The sequence below is a fragment of the Balaenoptera borealis genome (assembly GCF_965194805.1).
Source record: "Balaenoptera borealis genome assembly, chromosome: 3".
Lineage (NCBI taxonomy): Eukaryota > Metazoa > Chordata > Mammalia > Artiodactyla > Balaenopteridae > Balaenoptera > Balaenoptera borealis.
In genome coordinates this window covers 39,585,336-39,611,319 of record NC_138866.1, presented here as the reverse complement: position 1 = coordinate 39,611,319, position 25,984 = coordinate 39,585,336, and the positions used below count along the sequence as shown (strand labels likewise).

Here is a 25,984-nt window from a genome sequence, read left to right as displayed (position 1 = left end):
GCTTGATATGATTTCAATTTTCTTAAATTTACTGAGGCTTGATTTGTGACCCAAGATGTCATCTATCCTGGAGAATGTTCCGTGTGCACTTGAGAAGAAAGTGTAATCTGCTGTTTTTGGATGGAATGTCCTATAAATATCAATTAAATCTATCTGGTCTATTGTGTCATTTAAAGCTTGTGTTTCCTTATTTATTTTCATTTTGGATGATCTGTCCATTGGTGTAAGTGAGGTGTTAAAGTCCCCCACTCTTATTGTGTTACTGTCGATTTCCTCTTTTATAGCTGTTAGCAGTTGCCTTATGTATTGAGGTGCTCCTATGTTGGGTGCATATATATTTGTAATTGTTATATCTTCTTCTTGGATTGATCCCTTGATCATTATGTAGTGTCCTTCCTTGTCTCTTGTAACATTCTTTATTTTAAAGTCTATTTTATCTGATATGAGTATTGTTTCTCCAGCTTTCTTTTGATTTCCATTTGCATGGAATACCTTTTTCCATCCCCTCACTTTCAGTCTGTATGTGTCCCTAGGTCTGAAGTGGGTCTCTTGTAGACAGCATATAGATGGGTCTTGTTTTTGTATCCATTCAGCAAGCCTGTGTCTTTCGGTTGGAGCATTTACTCCATTCACGTTTAAGGTAATTATTGATATGTAGGTCCTATGACCATTTTCTTAATTGTTTTGGGTTTGTTTTTGTAGGTCCTTTTCTTCTCTTGTGTTTCCCACTTAGAGAAGTTCCTTTAACATTTGTTAGAGCTGGTTTGGTGGTGCTGAATTCTCTTAGCTTTTGCTTGTCTGTAAAGCTTTTGATTTCTCCATCGAATCTGAATGAGATCCTTGCCAGGTAGAGTAATCTTGGTCGTACGTTCTTCCCTTTCATCACTTTAAGTATATCATGCCACCCTCTTCTGGCTTGTAGAGTTTCTGCTGAGAAATCAGCTGTTAACCTTATGGGAGTTCCCTTGTATGTTATTTGTTGTTTTTCCCTTGCTGCTTTCAATAATTTTTCTTTGTCTTTAATTTTTGCCAGTTTGATTACTATGTGTCTCGGCTCTTTTCTCCTTGGGTTTATCCTGTATGGGACTCTCTGCGCTTCCTGGACTTGGGTGGCTATTTCCTTTCCCATGTTAGGGAAGTTTTTGACTATAATCTCTTCAAATATTTTCTCGGGTCCTTTCTCTCTCTCTTCTCCTTCTGGGACCCCTATAATGCGAATGTTGTTGCATTTAATGTTGTTCCAGAGGTCTCTTAAGCTGTCTTCATTTCTTATCATTCTTTTTTCTTTATTCTGTTCCACAGCAGTGAATTCCACCATTCTGTCTTCCCGGTCACTTATCCATTCTTCTGCCTCAGTTATTCTGCTATTGATTCCTTCTAGTGTATTTTTCATTTCAGTTATTGTATTCTTCATCTCTGTTTGTTTGTTCTTTATTTCTTCTAGGTCTTTGTTAAACATCTCTTGCATCTTCTCGATCTTTGCCTCCGTTCTTTATCCGAGGTCCTGGATCATCTTCACTATCATTATTCTGAATTCTTTTTCTGGAAGGTTGCCTATCTCCACTTCATTTAGTTGTTTTTCTGGGGTTTTATCTTGTTCCTTCCTCTGGCACATAGCCCTCTGCCTTTTCATCTTGTGTATCTTTCTGTGAATGTGGTTTTTGTTCCACAGGCTGCAGGATTGTAGTTCTTCTTGCTTCTGCTCTGTTTCTTTTTTTAATTGAAGTATAGTTGACTTAAAATGTTGTATTAGTTTCAAGTGTACAGCAAAGTTATTCAGTTATAAATATATAAATATATGTATATACGTATATATATATATACATACTTATTCTTTTCTATTATAGGTTATTAAAAGATATTGAATATAGTTCCCTGTGCTATATAGTAGGTCCTTGTTGTTTATCTATTTTATATATAGTAATGTGCATATGTTAATCCCAAACTCCTAATTTATTCCTCCCCCCTCTCACCTTTGGTAACCATAAGTTTGTTTTCTATGTATGTGAGTCCATTTCTGTTTTGTGAATAAGTTCATTTGTATCATTTTTTTAGATTCCACATATGTGATAACATATGGTATTCATCTTTCTCTGTGTGACTCACTTCACTTAGTATGATAATCTCTAGGTCCATCCATGTTGCTGTAAATGGCATTATTTCATTCTTTTTATGGCCAAATAATATTCCATTGTGTGTGTGTGTGTGTGTGTATATATATGTATGTATATATATATATATACGTATACACACACACACACCACGTTTTCTTTATCCATTCGTTTGTCAGTGGACATTTACGTTGCTTCCATGTCTTGGCTATTGTTAACGGTGCTGCTGTGAACATTGGGGTGCATGTATCTTTTCAAATTATTGTTTTCTCCAGATATATGCCCAGGAGTGGGATTGCTGGATCATATGGTAACTCTGGTTTTAGTTTTTTAAAGAACATCCGTAGTGCCTGCACCAGTTTACATTCCCACCAACAGTGTAGGAGGTTTCCCTTTTCTCTACACCTTCTCCAGTTTTTATTATTTGTAAACATTTTGATGATGGCCATTTTGGCCAGTGTGAAGTGATACCTCATTGTAGTTTTGATTTGCATTTCTCTAATAATTAGCAATGCTGAGCATCTTTTCATGTGTCTGTTGTCATCTGTATGTCTTCTTTGGAGAAATGTCTATTTAGGTCTTCTGCCCATTTTTTGATTGGGTTGTTTAGTTTTTTTGATATTGAGCTGTTTGTATATTTTGGAAATTAAACCCTTAATGGTAGCATAGTTTGCAAATATTTTCTCCCATTCCGTAGGTTGTCTTTTTGTTTTATTTATGGTTTCCTTTGCTGTGCAAAAGCTTTTAAGTTTAATTAGGTCCCATTTGTTTATTTTTGCTTTTATTTCCCTTACTCTAGGAGACGGATCCAAAAAAATATTGCTGTGATTTATGCCAAAGAATGTTCTGCCTATGTTTTCCTCTAGGAATTTTAGAGTATCTGGTCTTACATTTAGGTCTTTAGTCCATTTTGAGTTTATTTTTGTGTATGGTATTAGAGAATGTTCTAATTTCATTTTTTTACATGTAGCTGTCCAGTTTTACCAGCACCATTTATTGAAGAGACTGTGTTTTCTCCATTGTATATTCTTGCCTTTGTCATAGATTAATTGACCATAAGTGCACGGGTTTATTTCTGGGTGTTTTATCCTGTTCCTTTGATCTGTGTTTCTTTTTTTGTGCCAGCACCATCCTGGTTTGATGACTATAGCTTTATAGTATAGTCTGAAGTCAGAGAGTGTGATTCCTCTGGCTCCATTCTTCTTTCACAAGATTGTTTTGTCTATTTGGGGTCTTTTGTGTTTCCATTTTCATTTCTGTGAAAAATGCCATTGGTAATTTGATAGGGATTGCATTGAATCTGTAGACTGCCTTGGGTAGTATGGTCATTTTAACAATATTGGTATCTTTCCATCTGTTTGTGTTGTCTGCAGTTTCTTTCATCAGCATCTTATAGTTTTTAGAGTCCAGGTCTTTTGCTACCTTAGGTGGGGTTATTTCTAGGTATTTTATTGTTTTTGATGTGATGGTAAATGGAACTATTTCCTTAATTTCTCATTCTGGTATTTTGTTAGTGTGTAGAAATGCAACAGACTTCTGTATATTAATTTTGTATCCTGCAACTTTACCAAATTCATTGATGAACTCTAGTATTTTTCTGGTGGCGTCTTTAGGATTTTCTATGTATAGTATCATGTCATCTGATTGCTCCTTTTCTTGATCTGAATAGTGCTTTAGATGTTGCTCTTACCTGTTCCACTGAGACTGTACTAGGTTGTATTTTCTATCTTTGTGGTGTTCCTACTTCTCCATCTAAACTTTAAGAAGCTGTTCAGGGTGGCCCAGTAGATGCTCAGATGACATGGGTAATGGTCACACATTGAACTTTCTATCTTTCCTCCAGATCAGCTTATCCCTTTAGAGTCTCTGTCTCATTTAATGCCACCAGGATTGTCATTGGCCCTGGTGACTCTCTGTGACCACTTCTCTTTTACCTTCTACCCCACCTCTGATTACAAAGTACAGCTGCTGCTCCCTCCCCTGTCTTCCCCCGTCTGCCTCCCCCTCTCCATCCCCTCTGCTGCTGGCTTAGCTCAGGTCACCTCCAACCTTTGCTAGGACCAACAGGATAGCCTTTGAATACGTATCCACACCACCAGCTTCTCTCCCCTTATAATCCCAACACCCTGTCTGTAGGGCTCTGTCATGTTGGTATAATCCTGAAACTTTGCAGATTGAAACCCCTCAGTGGCTCCCCATTGCCCTGGGATAAGAGCTAGCCTTCCAGGGTGCCAGGAGGCCACTGTTGACCTGATAGCTTTTCCTCTCCAACCTAGTTTCTGACCCATCTCATTTACACAGCCTGCATTCCACCATACGTACCCCTAATAGTCCTCTGTGCATTTGCACATACTTCCGCTCTGTCTCCCCTTCCCTGGCCCACCTGGAAAACTGCTACCTGTATTTCTAGGTAGGGCACACAAGTCCATTTTGGCAGAGCTTTCCTCTTTCCTTCCCTCTGGAAGGCCAAAAAGAGTGAAAGTTTCACAAGATAACCCTTGGGAGAGACCTTGGGCTTGATGTATTTTCTAATGTTCCTTCAGATTCACAGTTATCTAAAGGTGACCAAGAGTCTGAGCAATGAGATATTAAGTAGACACATCTATAAAACATCTTGAGGGACTTCCCTGGCTATCTAGTGGTTAAGACTCCGTTCTTCCACTGCAGGGGGAGCGGGTTCGATCCCTGGTTGGGAATCTAATCCCACATGCCGCTTGGGAAACAAAAAGACCTCAGTTCAATGCTGAAAAGAATGCCATAGTAAAACAACAACAAACAAACAAAGAAACCTCTTGAATGCTTAAGTATGCTATATAGTTTGACTTACTCCTTGCTTTGGTTTTGCTTTCTTCCTCCATTACAATGTAGAATAATTCTGGATTTATTTAAATCTTTTTTTAAAAAAACCTGAAATCTTCTGTGGCAAAACTTAGACTCTTCATCTCCTAATATTTCTGCATCCTTGTGGGAGCTTCACCTCAGGAGGAGGCTCACTGGGGGGCTGAGAGCTCTCCCCAGGCAACCCACAGAAGCTGTGAAGAAGGAAGGGGGCTGTGAGGCCACTGAGCAGGAGGGTGGGCAAGAATGGCAATCCTCACCTCCAGCCACAGTCCAAAGGCCACCTGTCCCTTTCATTTAACACCTTATCCTGGCAAGGACAGAGTATGTTCTCTTCTGGAAGGGTCTATGGAACAGAAAAGAGAAGGATTGAGATCATGTTGAAAGTGCCCTTTTAAAGTGTTCTTTGATGTAGGGAACACAATTACCATGGTTCCTCTCTCAGGTTAGGGTCTGCTCTGGCATAAGGTCCTTGGGGGGCAGACACCTTATTGGAGGAGAAAGCAAGTGCCCTCTTAGTTCTGGAGGGTGCTCTTTTCTGAGAGTCGTCTGCTGGTTTCAAGGGTGGGCATTTGACTCCAAAAGAACTCAGCCCACCCTTTTTGGTCCATCAGGAGTACCAGCAGCTCTGGATCTCCTGGGCTGGGCAGATCCCTTCAGAGCCTCTGTCCTCCTTCACAAAGGAGGTGTCAGGTAGGCCTCACAGCACAGAATTGAACTCCCTAGGAGGTAAAGAGGGAGGAATTGTAGTGGAGTGTTTTGAAGAGCCTAAGGCATCCCATCATCTAATTGACATTTTCAATCCCTTGGATATTGGAGTCAAAGATTGAGAGACACACGCACTTGTACAATAGACCATTTCTATCTATCCTTAGCCTTCTCCTTGGCAAAGAAAAAGTATTTTAGTCCTCAGAGATATCCAATGTGGACTATTTATTCCTGGTTTTTCATTTTGGGCAGGGACACTTTGAAAAACTAATTTTAATACACAAGAATTCCCCTTTTGCCAGGAATTACACTATTTACACTAGGACATAGGGGTAATGGGCTCTAAATTGAAATAACTCTAAATTTAAATTTGCAGTGATTGGGTAGGTTTAGCTGGGGGTAGGGAAGAGTTACCGTGAGGCTTTATGCCTTTGAGAGGCATACTCTTCTGTAGTCTTTACTTCCTCTGTGGAGTTCAGAACCTGTTTGTGGCTTGGAATCGTAGAATCTTAGATATGAAAAGGACTTAAAAGCCTAGTTGTCCACCTTTATTGTCTAGGTGCAGAAGCCAGATGACCTGCCAACAGAGCTGTGGTCACAGCCGAGGGCTCTTTCCCCACCATCCTCTTCGACCACATGGAGGGTCCAGACTTAGAAAGATGAGGATTTAATCACTGACTAAAGATAGTATTTTCCTTCGGTTTAAACTACAGTCGTATTTGATAAGTCTCACCTTTCTGTGCAGTTTTTGCCATCTTCTTTTTCTGATCGTTTTTAATCTGTGGTGCTTTTTAGTGTGCTTTTAACACATAAACCTTGTCTGACTGCAAAAACAGAAAATCAGCAGGGACATAGGGTATGCCTCATTCACCCCCTTTTCCTTTAAACTCCTTCCCATGGCGAGGCGATGCGCTGTGTGTCTGCAGCACATGACCCTGACTCAAGTCCTCCAGGCAGCTGACTAATGGAACCTGAGCTGCCCGCTGCATTCTGCTAGCCCCAGCACAGACTTGCCACGTGCCCTTGTGAAGAGCCATCAGGCGACACCATCAGGCTGATGCCACTCCCACTGGCCTTGGCAGTGAGGAAGCAAGGCTGGAACACTGAGGCTTGGCATTCGGCAGGGAGCACCCTCAGGTGCCGAGGGCACAAGTCTAGCCCAAGTTCCCAGGGAGACGGGTGATGCGATTGACCTAACATGCCAAGGCTTGGGCAGGCTGGTTCGGGTGGAACAGAAGGCATCAGGCAAACCTGCAGGCAGATGCAGGCACAGCAGCCTACAGGGAGGCTGGTGTGGAACTGGGGCGGAATCTTCCCTGAGTCTGGATCTTGGCTTGGCCTTCTCTGCTGGTGAATTCCGTAACCTCACGGAGCCTCCATTTTCCCATCTGTAATGGCGGTGGTGATACCTTGCAGGGGGTGAAGGTGAGAAATAATGTAGGTCAGGCACCTGGCAGGGCTCCTGCACATTGATGAGTTCAAGACACAGTAACTATTATTTCTATTACTAAAGAACATAGCTACCTGTCTCCTTGTTGGTTATTGGTACAATTCCGTAAAGAAATTTTTTTTCCTTTAAGAATTTGAACTCTCATTTTTAAGTCTGATGGTTTTAGCTGGAAGAGAATTGTGAAATGCTTTATCATGTTTTTAAGTTCTTTAGTTACTTATCCCTAGAGTAAGACCTAGAAAAGTTATAGAAATGATCCACCTAGCCAAGAATCTGAATATCACAGATGTCTGGCCCAAGGCCCATAGAGTTTAGGTGAACCTTCTACTTTTGCCCAATAAAGGATTGGGTTCTTTTCTTTTAATATGCTAGGGCCTTTTGCTTATCCCAGGCTGAGATGAAAATTAAGTAGCCAGAAGTTTCCTGCCTGTGATCAATTCTAATGCCTTCTGTGAAGGGAAATGGTTGTAAATTATTACCAGTTAATTAAATGAGTGTTTCCGTTGAGTCCTGTCTGCAGGCTTTTATCCAAGCCTGTTTAGAATCATGGAACATTAGAGCTAGAAAGGTTTTTTAACAATCCTCTCATTTCATGGGCAAGAAGACCAAGTCAGGGATGTAGGTGACTTGCCCAACTTCTGCAAAGTGATGCCAAAGGAAAGGAAACACTGGCTCAGGGTGTGTGGTGGAGGAGGGGGGCTGGCGATCAGGTGGCTCATCAAGCGAGCAGAGGATGATCCTTAAGCAGGGGACCTGTGTAGTCCATACGCTACTGGTTTGCCGTGGAGCCATCTTGAAGTGCTTTTATATTTTACAAAGTGCTGTCAGAGTGTTTATTACAGGATAAAATACTACCATTCCCATTTTATAGGTGATGAAATTGAGGTGGTCAGATGAACTTCCAATTCAGCTCATTAGACCAAATCAACAGATATTTTTTGAGTGTTTACTTGGTTCAAGGAACTCTGCTAGGCCCTTCGGGGAATAAAAAAGTGTCAGATCCCACTGGAAAGGAGCTTACAGACCTAACTGCAAATGATGAGATGTAAGTCTATGAAATTTTATCTAATTGTTAAGGGTATCAGTAAATACTAAGATAATAATCGAGAAAGGAATTTTGAGACTGGAGGGCTCGATGTGCATGTGAGATCTTCCTGGCAAAAGTTTCTTCCTTCAGCTTCTGTAGCTACGTCATCTTTGCCAGGTACACTCAGCTGCTTCTTCCACCTTCAGCCTCAGGGAGCTTCTCTGGGAAATCCTGAGCACCTGGCAATGATCCTGACCCTAGGAGTCATTCAGTCAAGGTTGGAATGAGTGGATAGATGAAGAGAGAAAGGCTAAGTAGAGACAGCAGCACGAGCACAGGAGTGACTGTGACATAGTTGAGGAGACGGACCTGACTAGAAGAGCAGGTTTAAAGAATGGAAATTTGAAAAACAGGTTTGGGTTAATTAGTGGGGAGCCCACGGTGCCCTGCAAAGCCAAGTAAAGGAGAGTGAGTTTTCTTCTGAAGGCACTAGGAAGCCTCTGGAGGCTTGGATGGAGGAAAGTTGATGAGAGTGGCACTTTGGAAAGGGCATTTGGGCAGAGAGAGGTAGACACTTGTTTGTTTTTATACCACAGAAGTTTTAAATTTTGATGCAGTCCAATTTATCATTTTTTTGTCACTTGTAATTTTGATGTCATATCTAAGAAACCGTTGCCTAACCCAAAGTCAGGAAAATTTATTCCTCTATTTTCTTCTAAGAGTTTTATAGTTTTAGCTCTTACTTTTAGGTCTATGATCCATTTTGAGTTCATATTTATATATGGTGTGAGGTAGGGGTCTGCTTTTATTCTTTTGCATGTGGAATCCAGTTGTCCCAGCACCATTTGTTGAAAAGAGTACTCTTTCTCCATTTAATTGTCTTGGTACTCTCCTGCCCGTTTTTAATCCCTCTCTACCACCCGTCTTATTTCCATTACCCATCCCCAGGCAACCACTGATGTTTTCTGCCACTATAGAAATTATATGTTTACAGTCAGATAAAACTATATGTTGTCTCTCTTTTTCTAGGCAGAATGTTCTCTTTTGTGTTTGGCTTCTTTCATTTACTATTTTTCCATGTTGTTGCATGCATCAATAGTTTATTCTTTTTATTGTTGAATACTATTCCATTGTATGGCTATATCATATTCTTTTAAAAGCATCTTGAGCATTTGCATACATATTTTTGAACATATGCTTGCTTTATTCTTGGTTAAACACCTAAGAGTTGAATGGCTGGATCAAATGGGAGGTGTATGTGTAACATTTTAAGAAAATGTCAAACTGTTTCCAAAGTGATAGTTCCATTTTATAGTCCCGTCAGCAACATATGGGAATTCCAGTTGCTCCACATTCTTACATTTAGTATAATCAGACTTTTTAGTGTTAGCCCTCATAATAGGTAGTATTGTTATTGCATTGTGGTTTTAATTTGCATTTCTCTAATGACTAATGACGTTGAACTTGTTTTTATATACTTATTTGCCATCTTTATATTATGTCTTCTTTGGTGAAATGCAGTGATGAAGCCCATTTTTTAAAAGTTGGGTTGTTTTCTTATAGAGTTTTGCAAGTTCTTTATCCAGATACAAGTGAGAAAAAAATTACACTATTTTCTCCTGATCTGTGGCCTGTCTTTCATTCTCTTGACAGTGTCTTTCAAAGAGCAGAAATTTTAATTTAGATGAGCTCCAATTTGTCAGTTTGTTTTTTCATGGATTGTGCTTTTGGTTTTATATCTAAGAAATATTTACCTAATCCAAGTTTCCAAAGATTTTCTCTGATGTATTTTTCTTGAAGTATTAAAGTGTTAGGTTTTACATTTAGGTCTATGATCCATTTTGAGTTAATTTTTGTATAAGTTACAATGTGTGAGTTGAAGTTCACTATTGTGTATATGGACATCCAGTTACAGCACCATTTGTTTACACTGAGTTTTGGTGATTTATCTATCTGTGTGTCAGAATGTCACTTTTAAAGGCCATTGCTTTCTGAGTTTTGACAAGGGCCCAGGAGTTGCCCTTCTCACTAATAAAAGTGGTCTGTAGGAAAGAGGGCTTAGCATATTCACTTCTCCCTGAATGACTGTTACAGAAAGAATGCACAATACATCCATTTCTATGTGGGACCTCCATGGCACTCTGGCCTCAGCCCTGTCATGGTGGACATTCTGTAAGTGCCTCAGATGATGACAGGGTAACCCAGGCCCTGATTTGGAAGGCCATAAAGCTGACAAGGAGAGTGACTGAACGACTGGATTTGAGATCTAGTGAGCCTTGGAGCCCAGAGCAACAAGCTGAAATTCTGCAGAAAAAATATGGAGCTCTTAGGATTTGGGGCCTAAGCACTGCACAGGATGTGAGAAGCAGAGCCTTACAGCATGTAGAAAAGATGCAAAGGTTTTAGTTGATGGCAAACTCAAGCTGGGTCACTGGGGCTTCTCAAAGTGTTCATGAAGTCTGTAGCTGCATCACTAAAGGGCACTGTCACTGTTGAAATCAAAGTTGGTGATAACCTTGCTTTGCCCTGTTAACGTCTGGTGCACCTGTGGGCTGATGTTCACTCTTTCATGGGAGCGTGGAGAAATTGGAGCATATCTGGAGGAAACCAATCAGAATGGTGAAGGAGGAGAAAACCATGTCCTCTATGAAGCTGCTTGGAGTATCCTTGCTTGTTTGTTAATTTACTCATTCACAAAACCATTTCAGTCCTCTTATGTGCAAGTCAGGGTCCTAAGGGACCAGGGCATAGTGGCTACAACATGAGGGGGTTCCAGCAATGGTCTCTATAATGGTGTGGAGTTGCCCACCTGTCTAAAAGAGGTCTCGGAAGATCTTCCTGTAAAAAGTGAGTTTTGAGTTGATTCTCGATAGACAAATAGGAGTTTGACAGGTTAAAAAGAGAAGGATTTTCTAGGTATAAAGATTGCATGCCTCAAATCACTAGGCAATAAGCTTCAGACAGGTAATGTATATTTTTCATCATTTTGACTACATTCTCCATTATGCTGTCTGCCCCATAATACATTTTGTTGATCTCTAAGGTTAAAAATGAAATAATATGCCTCCCTGAAGAGTCTACAAATAATTTATAGATGCTGAGATGCAGGTTGTATGGGTTTGGGATGGTAAGGACACAGCATGTGGGGCTGTGTGCCCTGCTAAGGAGTTTGGCTGTTATCATAGAAGGGAGAGGACACATAGAAGGATTTTAAGTTAGAAAGTCACATGGTCAGATTTTCATTTTTGAAATGGTAGCAGCTGGGGGATTATGAGTCTGGAGACGGAAGCCAGCTAGAAGGCCCCTGCAAGAGGCAAGGTGAGTCAGGGCAGGAGGAGTGGAGAGGAAGGGGAAGGTTTAGGAGAGGCTCAGAAAGTGGACTTGGTGGGATCTGGTAGGATTATATGCACATAGTGAGGAGCCTGGGCTGCTGGGGAAATGGGGGAGTCATTTGGGGGTACATGATAAGACTTTGGACTCTGGACATGTTGAATTAAAGGGACTTGTCTTAGTGAGACACTGAGATGGAGACTTTCAGAAAAGGTGCATATATAGGTTTGGGAATAAAGTGTGTGCTTGAGACTTAGGAAATGAATGTGACTACACCCTCTTGGAGGTTCTGATATGTTTGCTTTTTCTCCTACTCCTACCCCCAGAGAATCTCAGGTGGGTTTTGAAATCATGAGTCTGAATCTTCCAATGGAAGGAAAAGAGGACTCAGGAGCAGCAGGGTTTAAAGAGAGATTCATGAAGGAGGAAGTGGGCAAGAGCATCAGACACTGGCAGAGGGGTCAGCTGAGGGGAAGACGGACACATCTTTGGATCTGACCGTGGGATGTGACAAGGGTTACAGGAGCTGTTTCAGTGCCAGAGAGAGGCAGGGGGGCAGATTGCAGGAGATGGCATGGGCGTTAGAAGGTGTAGAGGGGAGGTGATAATTGTCTTTACAAATATGACTTATTCTCTTTGGCTGCCAATTTGGATAAGCCTTTTGGGGTGCAAGTGACAGAAAACCTTACTCAAACTGGCTAAAGCAAAAGGAATTTATGGGCTCAAAAAACTGAAAATCCAGAAGAATCAAGCAGGGCTTGATCTAAGGCTTTAAATGACATCAAGACCTGATCTCTTTCTGTCTCTCAGCTCTCCCTTCTTTATTGACTTCATTCTCCAGCCCAATGTGGTAGTAAGAATGGTGCCAGACACTCCCAAGTGTATGTCCTTCCAGATTACAGTTCAGCAGGAGTGAGATCGTACTTCTTCCTTGTAGATCCAGGATTCCTGATTGGACCTACTTGGATTTTGTGCCCAAACCTGCACCAGTGACCGAGGGTAGGGAGGAGCAATTACTCAGATGGCCAGATGTAGGGCACGTGTCAGCTCCAGGCCCATCATCTTGGCTGAGGGAATTCAGTGCTCTGTTTGGCAAGCCTGGGTCACATGTCCACTCTGGAACCAGCGGTAGACTCTCAGCTGAGCCATGGACGAATATGAGGGCAGGGTGGTTCTCCAATAAAGCTAAAGTGCTCTTCCCAGAATCTGTAGAGCTAAAATATGCACTACAGCAGCAGGGGACAAAACTAGGGTCAATGAATGGAAGCTATTGGTCACTGCATTTCTGCTGTTAGAGAAGGATCTTCTCTGGGGTACAGGAATGAAAGACGCCAGCTGTGGTGGTAGTGAGTTGGCTGTCACTGGAGCTGTCTAAACAGCCACCACCATGTATAGATGCCAAACCATCGGCACTGTATAGGTGAAGCAGATGACCTCAAGGGTCACATTTTCAAACTGTTTCTCTGTGACGCACTAAGGAAGACATTTTACACTAAAACCCAGTATACCATTCTCACGCGTATAAAACTGCAAACAGAATTTTCATGGCGTGGTACTTTTCCTTACTATTTGACATGTTCATATTTTCTGTTCCACTTTATTCTACTTAAAAATCCCTGTTGTGTGCAACCCACTACATGGTTTTCATGTCTCACTAGTGAGTCTCGACCTGCAGTTGGTAAAACCCTGTTCTAAGGTCTGAGGTCTTAGATGGACTAACTAGGCTTACAGATGGCATTTGAGTCTGGCTTTTCCACCGTGATGGTGACTTGGGTCAAAAATGAGGATCGAACCTGTTGCACCATGAGAGCTCCTGATTCTAAGTGCTGGAGTCTCCTGCTGTCTGTGAGAGCAGCTCCTGCCCATGGGGTGGCGTGGCCTCCTTTATGGGCCCTCGGGCAGTGTTGGAGGGAGTTTACGGGCTGGATCTCGGCGGTGGCCTGGCAGTTTGGAGGCTGGCAGCAGCTCCTTCTGTGCCAGCAGCAGTTGATGTGGTGAGGTCGAATGTGTGTGCATGTATCTGGCTCTGCCAGGCTTTTGTGTTGAAGATGAGGGAGTGGCTTTTAAAAATAAAATATTTTTGACTTGAAACAAGTCAAGGCAGAGAGTGGAGACAATTAGAGACTGACATCCTGTTTAGTCATCTCTCCAGAGAGCTCTATTTTCAGAACTGTTCTATAAAGGTTCACAAGTAGTGTTAAGATAGTTAAGGGGATATTGTTAAGTTAGTAGTCGTGATGCAAGAAGCTGATTTGAACACTGGAGTGAGTTACGGTGTGGTAACCACACTGATAACTGACTGAATGCATAAAAAGGCAGGGTTTATAAGAATTGGCTGTTACATAGATGAAGATCTCCGAGTCAGTATAAAACAGGCATCTTTTATTTTGAAAGAGTATAAACAGGGTGTAGTACTTAAAAATAGGTGGTGGTGAGCTCTAGGGTAAGGTCAGTGCATTTCTTTTCTTCGGTTTTGGTCATCTATAGATACAATACAAAGAGTAAATAGTACTGTTAAGGCTCTTTGAGATTGTCTGACAGAAGCCATGTCAGAAATGCTGAAAAATGACATCATGGACTTGGAGATGGGAGCAGTGACGCTGGGATGGTTACGGACCTTGCCCAGAGTGTAGAGCTGCTGCGGCGGTCAGACGGGAGTCCGTGTCCTGGTCTAGTTTGGACACTGTACCATGTGATTTGCAGCTTATTTAAATTTAATATTCTACCCAAAAGACCATCCATATCTATACTCAGCTTCTCTGAACCTCCCTCTCTTAGACAAAAGGTCAAAGGCAGAACTGAAGCCATAGGCTAAACCTGACAAGATTTTATTTAAGGACAATTGTAAATGTATGTATCGGAGCCCCAAAGAACCTCAGAATCCATGGCTTAGAGGTGTTCATGGATGGTTCAAGGTTAGCATGAAGAGGGCAGAGCCTGCCTCCCTGGGCCAGTGTGGTCAGAGCAGATATGGAAGGTGCTGCCCCATCCTGGGGCCGTGCTGTGTGAAGGTCTTTGGGAGACGCGAGTGTGTGCAGAGGACAGGCTCTAGTGAGAAGACGTACAGCTGCCTCGCTGGCAGAACATCTGTCTTGTTTTCTCAGCTCGTGGATAAGAACTTGAAGGAACGTTGATGTTCCCATGAACAGTCGAGAGTAGTGAGTGCACAGCACACGTACTGCCTTCCCTGGTGCTTCCTGAGGATGAACTGCACTCAGGTGGAAATGGTGTAGACGGAGACAGCACCCTTCTATTCAAACTCTTTACTTTCTCAAACTAAGGGTACGCAGTTGACCACGGCACATTGGTTCATTGCCTTTATGTTGCCATTATTTCTCTATTTCACACACTTGCCACGTGGTTTAGTAAAATATTGTTCTTACAAATGGTGCACATCAGTTAGGGGTGTCTCAGAAACAGTGACCACGTGTATGGGAGCTCATCAATATCAGAGAGAGCCAAAATGGAAGGAAAACATTCGAGAGAGGGAAAGCATTGCAAGAACGGTTTCGTTTAGATCTGCTTTTCGTCCTTGACAGTTTCTTCTGCTGTCACTTGTTTCCTGCCCCTCTACTGTTCAATGAAAGACATAGATCTGATTTATGGCTGTGATTTGTGCATTGAGGCCTCTCTGTCAAGAATTATTTGAGGGCCACAAAAGAATACTTCAAAATTAGCATATAACATACAATTTTTTTTCTCTCTTTCTAGGTGGATCTGGAGCCAGAAGGGAAAGTATTTGTTGTAATAACCCTAACAGGAAGTTTCACTGAAGGTAAGAATGAATTTGGGGTGGTTTCTGGTGTTTGTGTACTCTTAGTTCATACTCAGTAGGAATTTATATCATGGAGCATATAAAAAGAGCATTTCATAAAAGACGCTTTAAAAATTGACTGTATAAACCAGGCTGGTTGGTATTTTGTTGTCTAATGGTCTATTGGTTTGGGTTGCCAGATTAAATATATTTGCTAACTCTGGCAATCTTGTGTTTTGTTTAACACACTCACTGGGTTTTTGTTTTTATTCATCATCATCTTAGCTCTTAGTTCAAGAGGTTCTTGCCCCTTTTGGTTCATGTCTATTAAACTGTATTTTAGATTTTTGGCTTTGGACCAACCTTTTAGTTTGCCCCAGGAGTGTATTAAAAATTTAAGGATTGTGTTCTCTTCCTTATAATCTTTATCTCATTCTGTCCTTTAAGGTATTCTCTTCCTCTTCCCCTTGCACTACCTCCATCTCCCATTCCCCATATTTAAAAAATTGAGGTAAAATTTATATACAGAGAAATGAATAGATCAGAAGTGAAGAGTTTGGTTTTGACAAATGCATACAACTGTGTAACTAGTGCTCCAATCCAAGACATAGCACATTTTCATCCCTCTGAAAGTTCCCTGTGTCCTCTCCCAGTTAATCCCCTGCTGCCAGAGGCAGTAAATGCAATGTTTTGCTTTGTTTCTTCACCATAGGTTAGTTTTGTCTATTCTGGAAGTTCATATAAATGGAACTACATAGCATGTTCTCTTTTGTGTCTGATTTCTTTGGCTCAGCATAATTTCTGTGAGACCCATTCATGTCATTGTGTATATTAGTATTCTGTTCCTTTTTACTGCTGGATATTCTGTTACATAAATGTAGCACAGTTTTGTTTGCTCATTCTCATCTTGATGGACATTTTGGAGTTTTCCCTGTTTGGGGTTATTATAAAGAATGCTTCCATAAACATTCTTGTACGTAAATTACACTTTGATTTTTCTTGGGTAAATACCTAGCAGTGGAATTGCTGGATAATAGAGTAGATACATGTTTAACTTTGTAAGAAACTCTCAAATGGTTTTCCAAAGTGGTTGTGTCCTTATATTCCCACCAGCAATGTATGAGAGCTCCAGTTACTCTGTATCCTCCCCAGCACTCGGTATGGTCATTCTCTTTAATTTTAGACATGCTGGTGGCTATGAAATGATATCTTGTGGTTTTAATTTGCATATCAAATTCCCTCTAATTTCTCTCTCTTTTCTGGTGGCCCTCCAGTGTTTCCAATTAATTGTTTTAGAATGTATTTCTAAATATTGTAGTTGTTTTTGGTGGGAAGATTAGTCCATTACAAGCTACTCCACCATTACTAAAATCCTTGCAAAGATCTGTAAATGTGCGGCTTCATGGTTTGTCTGTTTGGTGTTGACATTTTGCAAACTGATGACACCTTTGAGAAGTGGTTTTCTCTCGTCTCAGCCAACCCTTCTCATTCACGTGGGCAAATTGTCTTAATGTTAACATTTTTCAAGTTGTTGTCTCAATGGTCGCATCTTATCTTTTGAAATTAGCAGAAACTTGGGATACTTGAACATGAAAAAACTGTCCAGATTACGGTTTGGGGGTCTTCTGCCTGCTCACAGGTCTTTTGGTTTGGCTTGGTATCTTGAACATACAGGATCTGTGAGAAAAATGAGTCTGCTCATAACTCAGTCAAATAAAATATAATGTAATATTACAGAACATTGCTGATAGAACATTCTTACAGCACACGGAACATGGGTACAGCCATGGTACAGAGAAGCCCAGCAGTGAGAATAGAGGTGTGAATGAGGAGTGAGTGAGATTCTGAATGTGCTGAACTACGTTTTTGCACTGAATGACAAGGGACCAGTGGAGTAAGGCCATGCATGTTAGACCAGGTCTGATGGTGCCATTGTTGTTACATGACATCTTTTTTTTAGAGTTACACCAGCTCTCTAGGACTAAATTTTATTAAGTTTTTATCTTCCTTAATTTTACACTAGAAACATCAGAACAATGGCTCTGGAATACTCCTCAGTATTCTCATAGTATTGGGTTGGCCAAAAAGTTTGTTTGGGTTTTCTGTGTTACAAACAAACTTCTTGGCCAACCCAATATTAATTTATTAGTTATAGTGATAAGAAGAAAGGAATGTCAAGTGTTATTTGGGGTGAGTTCTTACCAGGTCATTGCAATTATATTCCTTTCAGAGGTGACCCTGCGTAAAATGGTGAGGCAGGCCGAGTTCATCTTTGGTAATTCCAACTCCCCTCTAAGTTAGTCCTTCCTGTTCTCTGCCTTCCACTGTCTCTTACTCCAGTAAGATGCCCAGTGATCTCCTCTCTCCAGGAACACTTGCTAATAAGGAAGACAGTGAATTCATGGACTAATTCACACTAAAATGATAGTGATCGCTATCTTAGCGCTCTACCCCTCTTAGGTGTGCCTGCGTATTTTAAAAGATGCTAAAAGAGCTGTTTTATCCATGAGAAATAGATTTTTTTAATGTTGAAATTTCAGGATCTATGGCATCACGGTGTGGGCTGTATTTTAGAAGCTCAGGTCTGTTCTCTTTGTCTGTGGGAGCCTTGCCTCGTCAGTTTGGCTCCTAGGCCGGGGCTCAGCTTGAGCTGGCACGTTGCTGCTGCCTTAGGGCACAGCTTCCTTGTCACATGCAGGGAACGTGATGGCTGCCTCTGTGTGTGTTGCACAAGAGGGAATGGAGCCTCCCCGCCCACACACTCCTGCCTCAGCTATGGCAGCACCTGGACCTGGCACTGTGAGAATGTCCCTGGCTTGGCCTCTCACCTGTCAGCCACCCTAGATCGTCCCTGGCCCTAAAGTGACAGGTAGGCTGATAGAACATTTGGAGCTCTAGTTTCCATCTGGGATGCTGAAGGGTTTTACATAAAGAAGCAGGATGAGGTCAGGCTTGCCTGGTGTGGCTCAGGCTGTGAAGGGGGGCATTGGCCTGGGATCCCAGAGGGATTGTCAGAGCTCAAGAAATGTTGGTTGATGAAAGAATGAAATAATGCCACATGCAGCAACATGGATGGACCTAGAGATTATCATGCTAGGTGAAGTAAGTTAGAGAAAGACAAATATCATATGATATCACTTGTATGTGGAATCTGAAAAAATGATACAAATGAACTTATTTACAAAACGGAAACAGACTCACAGATATAGAAAACAAATTTATGGTTATCAAAGGGGAAAGGTTGGGAGGGGCATAAATTAAGAGGTTGGGATTAACATATTCACACCACTACATATAAAATAGATAAAAAGGACCTACTGTATTGCACAGGGAACTCTACTCAATATTCTGTCATAACCTATATGTGAAAATAATCTGAAAAAGAATGGATATTTGTATATGTATGACTGAATCACTTTGCTGTACAGCAGAAACTAACACAACATTGTAAATCAACTATACTCCAATATAAAGTAGAAGTTAAATTTTAAAAAAAAAGAAGTGTTGGTTGAGCCTCGGCATGCATCTGATCTATCTCACAGGGTTGTTTTGAAGGTCAGGTGGTAGAATGCATAGGGAAGTGCTTTGCAAACTGTAGAGTGCTCTATGAAGGCACGCTAGTGGGTTCTCATCTCCGTGTTCCTGTTGTCATGGCAGCAGGAGTCCTGTCATTCTCCCCACCCCTGCCTGGGACCCCAAGTATACTCAGCAGGTGTGTTTTATTTCGACACTGCCTTTATTTTATACTAGAAGCTTCGAGAATTTAGTGGACAATTTCTAATATGATGTTGGCTTATTGCCATGGCTGTTTCCCTTTCATGGCCTCCTATAGGGGTTCTGCCATTAGCCCAGATGCTATAATCCCAAAGCTCTCCTTTAAAAAGCAGTTGCTTAAATGGAGCTGTGGTCTGTGATATACAGGACTGGCATTAGGAGCTACTGACTACTCCTTATTTCATCCTGTCTCGTCTTTTCATCTTTCATTAATTGTGCTGAATTAGTAGCTAAGGCAAAAAAGTTTTTATTAAATATAAGACATGACTGAGAAATGACATGAGAAATGCCTGCTGGGTGCAGACCTGTGATCTCATCACAGATGTTGGGGAGATAAAGATGAACAAGACACGGACACTTCAAGGAGCTCATAGGAGGCAGGCAGATGCAGCCCATATTTGCAGTGCAGGGGCCCAGGTCCCAGCATAGGAATAAGTCCAAGGCATGGTGTGATTGGATCGGCCAGGAGATTTTAGAAGAAGTTTCACAGGGTAGGTGATGTTTAAAGCAAGTTGGAATGAGCAATAGTAATGTCCCAGGCCGGGAAAGATGGTGCAAGAGGGGAAGACAGTTTGTTCACAGGCATAGGGGTGAGAGAACAGTGACGGGTTCCAGAGACTAAAAGTAGCGAGAGGGGTGCTGAAAGTGAGGGAGTGCAGTGGGAGGTGTAGCAGAGACTTGGGAGGGCCTCATGCATAGGTTTACCCGGGACAGTCTGAGTTTGTCTGCTATACCACCGTAACTACTAACAGTGTCACCTTTCACTCTCAGAAGGGTCCCAGGTTAGAGGATAAATTGCATGGTCACACTACTTCTAGGCTAGTAGATGTGATGGGGTGCCAGTGAAGGGTTTTAAGGAATGAGAAACAAAATCTGACTTGGTAGCTGTGGGTACAAGGGACTTGGGGCTGGGGACTGTTCAGATCATAAGAGGAGACAGGGGTGTAAACAGCCAGTAAGAGACAACTAAAGCTGTCTGAGGGAGAGGTTACTAGAGCCCAAGTTCAGTTGGAATCCGCAGGATGGATGGAGAGGAGGGGACAGCTATGAGAAATATATAGATCTCGAAACCAACAGGAATTGGCAATTCATAGGGTGTCAGGGATGCATAAGGATGAGACCCAGATGATGGTCAGAGGGATGTTGTGGAGTCCTTCACCAGGGCGGAAACATAGGAATGGAACGTGATGAAGTCAGCTTTGAACAGGTGGAGTTTGAGAAGCTTGTGGGAAACCCAAGTGGAGATGTTTAGGAAGAACTAGCAATAAGAGTCTAGAGTTTGGGGCTTCCCTGGTGGCGCAGTGGTTGAGAATCCGCCTGCCAATGCAGGGGACACGGGTTCGAGCCCTGGTCCGGGAAGATCCCACATGCCGTGGAGCAACTGGGCCCGTGAGCCACAATTACTGAGCCTGCGCGTCTGGAGCCTGTGCTCCGCAACAAGAGAGGCCGCGACAGTGAGAGGCCCGCGCACCGCGATGAAGAGTGGCCCCCGTTTGCCGCAACTAGAGAAAGCCCTCGCACAGAAACGAAGACCCAACACAGCCAAAAATAAATAAATGAATTTATAAAAAAGAAAAAAAAAAAAGAGTCTAGAGTGTGGCAAGAGATTGAGGCCTGAGATGTAGCTCTGGGTGCCAGTGGGAGACAGGCACAAGGATGAAGGGACCCAGTAAGAAGATTTAGAGAGAAAGCCAAGGTTGACTAAGCAGAACTCTGTGGAACACCAGTAATTAAGGACCTGGATCACAGATTATAATTTGTCAAACTCACCCAAACTCTGCCGAAGGTTTACTTAATGAACACCCATTTTGTTAATATACTCGTTCAATAATATTTGAGTGCTTACTGCGTGCCAGGGACTGTTTCGCCAGATGGTAGAAATTGGCATCCAAATGGTGATAATGAAGTTTGGAGAAAGGACAGAACATAGAAGTCTTTTTGAAAAGTCATACTTGAACTGGTGTTAACAGTAGTAGCTTCACAATTTGATGATAAAGTGTGCTGTGTGTAGGTTTATGTTTAATGCTGAGGTAAGAAGATGATCCTGCTTGAAAACCTACAGTGAGGGCTCTTCATTAAACTGCGATGGAGCAAGGAAACTCTTCGTGGAAGTCTGTCACAGAGCTGAAGGCATAACATTATCAACTGGGTCAAAAACCCATCACCATTGTTCATCTTAAGAAAGGTGTTATCACTCTCCATCAGATACAGAATTCCCCTCAGCACTGCTGTCAAGGCACAGTTGAAGTGATTTATTATTTTGAAAGGGCTGTCTCATGTCACTCTTTATTTCATTCTGGCTAAGCCTTTCTGGAGCTAACAACTGGATTGGTCACCTAATCAAGCTGAAATTTATTAAGGCGATGAAATAGACCTGGATTTTTAATGCAGCCTCTAGATGCTGTCACTGTGGCCCTGTTTGATTGTCATTATTTTGGACTAGTTCTTGCCTGGAAGAGTGGAGTGGCCAAAAAAAAAAAAAAAAAAGATGAAGTACTGATGAAAATGCATCAAACTAAACTCGTAACTGTTATAATTGGAAGAGAAGCAATACAAAGAAACTAAGTTAAAGTAGTGATATGCCCTCATGTGAGAACAAATCAAAAAAGATGTTGCTGCATTGTAATGCTATTAAGAAATACAGTCTAAGATTTAAAGAGGATAATGTAGTTTGCATAAGTGAAGTTTGCCTGGATTCAGGGTACCTCATACTTCAATGATTGGCCCACAGAGCGACAACCAGACAATGTGTGTTTCCTCATGGGAGCACACCACCCCATCTGTGGGGTAGTCTTGTCAAAAAATCAAGCCCAAATCTGGTCAGTCTTCTGCATCTAACCACCATTGTAGATGAAATACAATGGATAGGGGCACATTTTAAATGACCCCAGGAGATGCAATCAGCAAAACCCAAACTGTGGAAAAATTTGATAGGACAAGAGACTTGGTTCCTTTGACTAAAAATTGGAAGAAAAAAAGAAAAGAGACGGAAGGAAAATCAAAATAACAGAAGAGAAACATATTAACCAGTTTCAACATGTAGAACATATCAAACACAGATTGCAAAACAATAACTCCGAGGACACAGCTGGGAAAATGGGAACAGTAACTGTATACATGATGATAGTAAGGAATTATTAACCTGATTTAGCAGTGATTGTGGCATTTTGGTTGTTTAAAATAGAGCGTCTATTAGAGATACATATTGAAATATTTACTGATGAAATGATAGCTGAGATTTACGTCAGAATATTCCAGAGGTGGGAGGAGGGGGGAGATAGGGTACAGATAAAACCAGATTAGCCACAAGCTGGCTGTTGAAGCTGGGTGATGGTTACATGTAGATTTATTATAAGTTGCTGTCTACTTTTGCATGTGTTTGAAATTGTCTTTAATAAGAAATTAAAATTACACGAAAAATCTATTTTCTAAACAAAAAACAGAATCTGAGTTGCCTCTGCAACATCCAAATGATGCTTTAACTTTGAACACATGCTACCTATTCTCATTTATAAATTAAAGCTGGTGTTTTTTGTCTGTATATATTTTATCCTTAATTCCCAATTTTTATGTATTACAAAGAGGTGAGTTAAAAAATTTAAATGACTAAAGAAAGTATTTCAGAAATATTTTAAAGGTTCTAAATAAATACTAAGCTGTGAGTCAAAAACTGCAGGTAGGAAGAGATGAGTAAGATAATTCCCTTCGTTCTGTTGTAAAGTTCTCCCTCATAATGAATGACAAGTGAATCATCTCCTATTAACAATTACATAACATTTTGCCCTTAGAAAGTTTAATTTTAAGATAGTTTCCTAAAAGAATAAAGTAAATCAAAAGAATTAATGGTAGAAGTATCTTTATGAAGATAGTAAGATGAAAGTTCTTTGTGGACATGTTTCTTCCCCAGAGGTCCCAAAGCAAACTTGAAAGTATTCTGCACCAGTTTAGGAGGAAAAAGTAACTTCTTAAAAGACAAACAAAAATGCCACCTGACAGAGCACCTGTCATTTGCGGATTTGAAGCTCGTTGAGAAAACTTTGCTAAAACTTTGAATCGCCCCCTTCTTTCAGGCTCTTATTATGTTACTTGGAACTAATAATACATTTCCCCCGGGGAAGAATATGGAAAGTGCTTGAATTTTGGTATCTGCTTATTCTTTCTACTAAGGCAGTGCATTATAATGTACAGTAAGATTATGATCTTTTTGAACCATTTTCACTCAAATTTCCTGTGTCAAACCACTGGTTTACACATAATTATGTTCTCTGCTAAATCATTGTGGCCACATGTACCAAGGCAGATGAAACGTGTTAACTGCTTGAAGGCTGCAACCCCCAGTTTCTCACTGTATCTGACACTCTCAATGTGTGTCATTTTTAAAGGGGAAAATGTTATCTCTGATGGCAGTTGTTTTTTAGTATTCCTTTCTCATGTTTCAAGCCTGGTGACAGCTTGTTGATATACTTTTTCTTAATTTAGATTTTTTTTTAATTTTTAAATTTTATTTATTTATTTTTGGCTGCATTGGGTCTTGGTTGCTGCACACAGGCTTTCTCTAGTTGCGGTGAGCGAGGGCTGCTCTTCCTTGCGGTGCACGGGCTTCTCATTGCGGTGGCTTCTCTTGTTGCGGAGCACGGGCTCTAGGCTCGCGGGCTTCAGTAGTTGTGGCTCGCGGGCTCTAGAGCACGGGCTCAGTAGTTGTGGCGCACAGTCTTAGTTGCTCCAAGGCATGTGGGATCTTCCCGGACCAGGGATCAAACCCATGTCCCCTGCATTGGCAGGCGGATTCTTCACCACTGCACCACCAGGGAAGACCCTAGATTTTTTTTTTTTTAAATGTATTCTTTCTGTACATTCAACCTGAGGGATGAGTGACTACTTCTGTTCTCCTGCTGGTCCAAACAGTTATGTGGCTCCCACTGGAAATGACTGCCAGGTTGGAGACAGGGTAGGAGAGAAAGAAAGGCATTGAGGGAATGGGGAAAGAAGGGGAACTGGAAAAAGAAGAAATGATCTTTTTAAAGGATTGAGACTAATCATCCCATGTCATAGTTGACCTGCTCCTCCTTTCCATGACAGCGGGCTCATTTATTGAACTCCTTCTGAGGACCAGACGCTGTGGTAGGCCTGTAATTGAGCAAGTAGCAATAGCAGCCCTTGTTTTATTTTCTTCTGGTAGCAGGATAGCCTCTTACCCTTGTAATTGATGCCCTCTGTATGTTCCTGCTATCCTATATGTTATTTCATTTGCTCCTCACAACAAACTTTTGAGGCTGCTGTGATCCTCAGTATGCAAGCTCAGAGACACTGATTTGCTATGGTCTCCTGAATAGTGAGTGCCAGAGCCCAGACTGGCATGCTGAGGTCCAAGATCTTTCTAGGCCATTTAGCTATCTGGGAGGTGTTTCCATGTTTTATCTTTATTCTACCTTGTAAAAAAAAGACTGTCCTTTAGGTGGTATAATCCCACCCCCCTCAGAGTTTTGTCATCTTTTGGGATAATGTCTCTTTTGCAAGACTTTCCTTGGATTCCTCCTTCTTAAACCTAAAGATTGACATTGACCTAGGAAAGGTTCCACCTTCTCAGATACGAGGTATGGATCAGAGAGCTCTGGGAAGGCTGAGCTTAAGATTTGCTGAGTTTTACCGTCATCATCCGTAGTTTCTCTTAATGCAGGCATTAAGCTAGAACTCGGAAGAAATTAAAAGTCAAATAAACGAGTTCAGCTTAGGATATGATAGCTATATTTGCCTAGTTATACCTCAACCATCATTAGCTTCATCCTGACTACTTCTCTCTTACTTGCATTGCCTATTGATGATAAACTTTTAAGTGGTGTTTTTGTTCAAAATTCTTCATTTGGTTCTCAAAATGTGGTCCTGCAGATCTCTGGAGGTTCCAGAGACATTTTCAAGAGGTCCGTAGTTCAAAACTATTTTCCTTATAATACTAAGATATTCTGTCTTTTTTTTTTAATGTGTTGACGTTTGCACCAGTGGTGCAGAAGAAGTGGTGGGTAAAACTGCTGGTGCCTTAGAATGAATCAAGCCACCAAAGTGTACAGTTGTCAGTGTAGCCAGTGTATTCTTCCTCCCTGCAATTGTGTGGCAATTGCAGGGAGGAAGAGTTTCACTTAAGAATATCTTTGATGAAGCACTAAACATGATTAGTGTTCTTAAGCTCATCCCTTGACTATATATCTTTATAATATTCTGTGTGACAAAATGGGAAATATGCACAAGGCACTTCTGCTACATACTGCAATACTACCGTGTCTCAAGGAAGAACACTTGTATGATTGAGCTAGCCACTTTTTTTCCCCATGGGGCACCATTTTTACTTGAAAGAATGATGGACAAACTATAGTTATGGAGACATGGGATTTTATCAGGTATTTTCTTAAAAATGAGTGAAATGAGCTTGTTACTTCAAGGCAAGCAACTGTGAGTATGCCAGTGATAAAATTGGATCCTGCAAGCCATAGGTAGAATTTTGGAAAATTTATATCCACCATATGAGCTTGTCAGCTTGCAATACTTAAAAAAGACTTTTCACATGAGTTTGTTGTTGATGTTAACAACTGTGATTTTTAATATTGTAAAATAGGTCAACATTTGGAAGAGGATCTGCATAACTCAGTAAACCCATGTTTTCAAAATGACCAATACAGAATGTTACAAAACCATGCATGAGTCAAGGATCCATTGAAAGCTGAAGATAGACTAATCGATTTAATACAACACTATAAAAAGTTCATTGATTGTTTTTAGATTCTACATTGCAACTAACTTTTAAGAAACTACCACTTGTCAAGTTTTGATGTAGAATCAAAGAAGTACCTGAAAGAGCTATTAAAACACTCTCTTTTCCACTAATCTCCATGCGAGGCTGGATTTTGTTCATATATTTCATCTAAAACAATGTTTCAGCAGATTGAATACAGAAGCAGATCTAAGAATCCAGCTGGCCTCTAAGTCACACATCAAAGAGA

The 25,984-nt window shown here is 41.2% G+C and overlaps 1 protein-coding gene across 1 annotated transcript in view; it reads left to right on the top strand.

The window, feature by feature from the left end:
- The window catches only part of PRKCH (protein kinase C eta), a 220,670-nt gene that overhangs the window by 54,128 nt on the left and 140,558 nt on the right, over nucleotides 1-25,984 (top strand). The window contains exon 2 of the mRNA XM_082386575.1: nucleotides 15,176-15,239. Coding sequence (XP_082242701.1) covers nucleotides 15,176-15,239 — 64 coding nt within the window. The remainder of the gene's footprint in view (nucleotides 1-15,175; nucleotides 15,240-25,984) is intronic.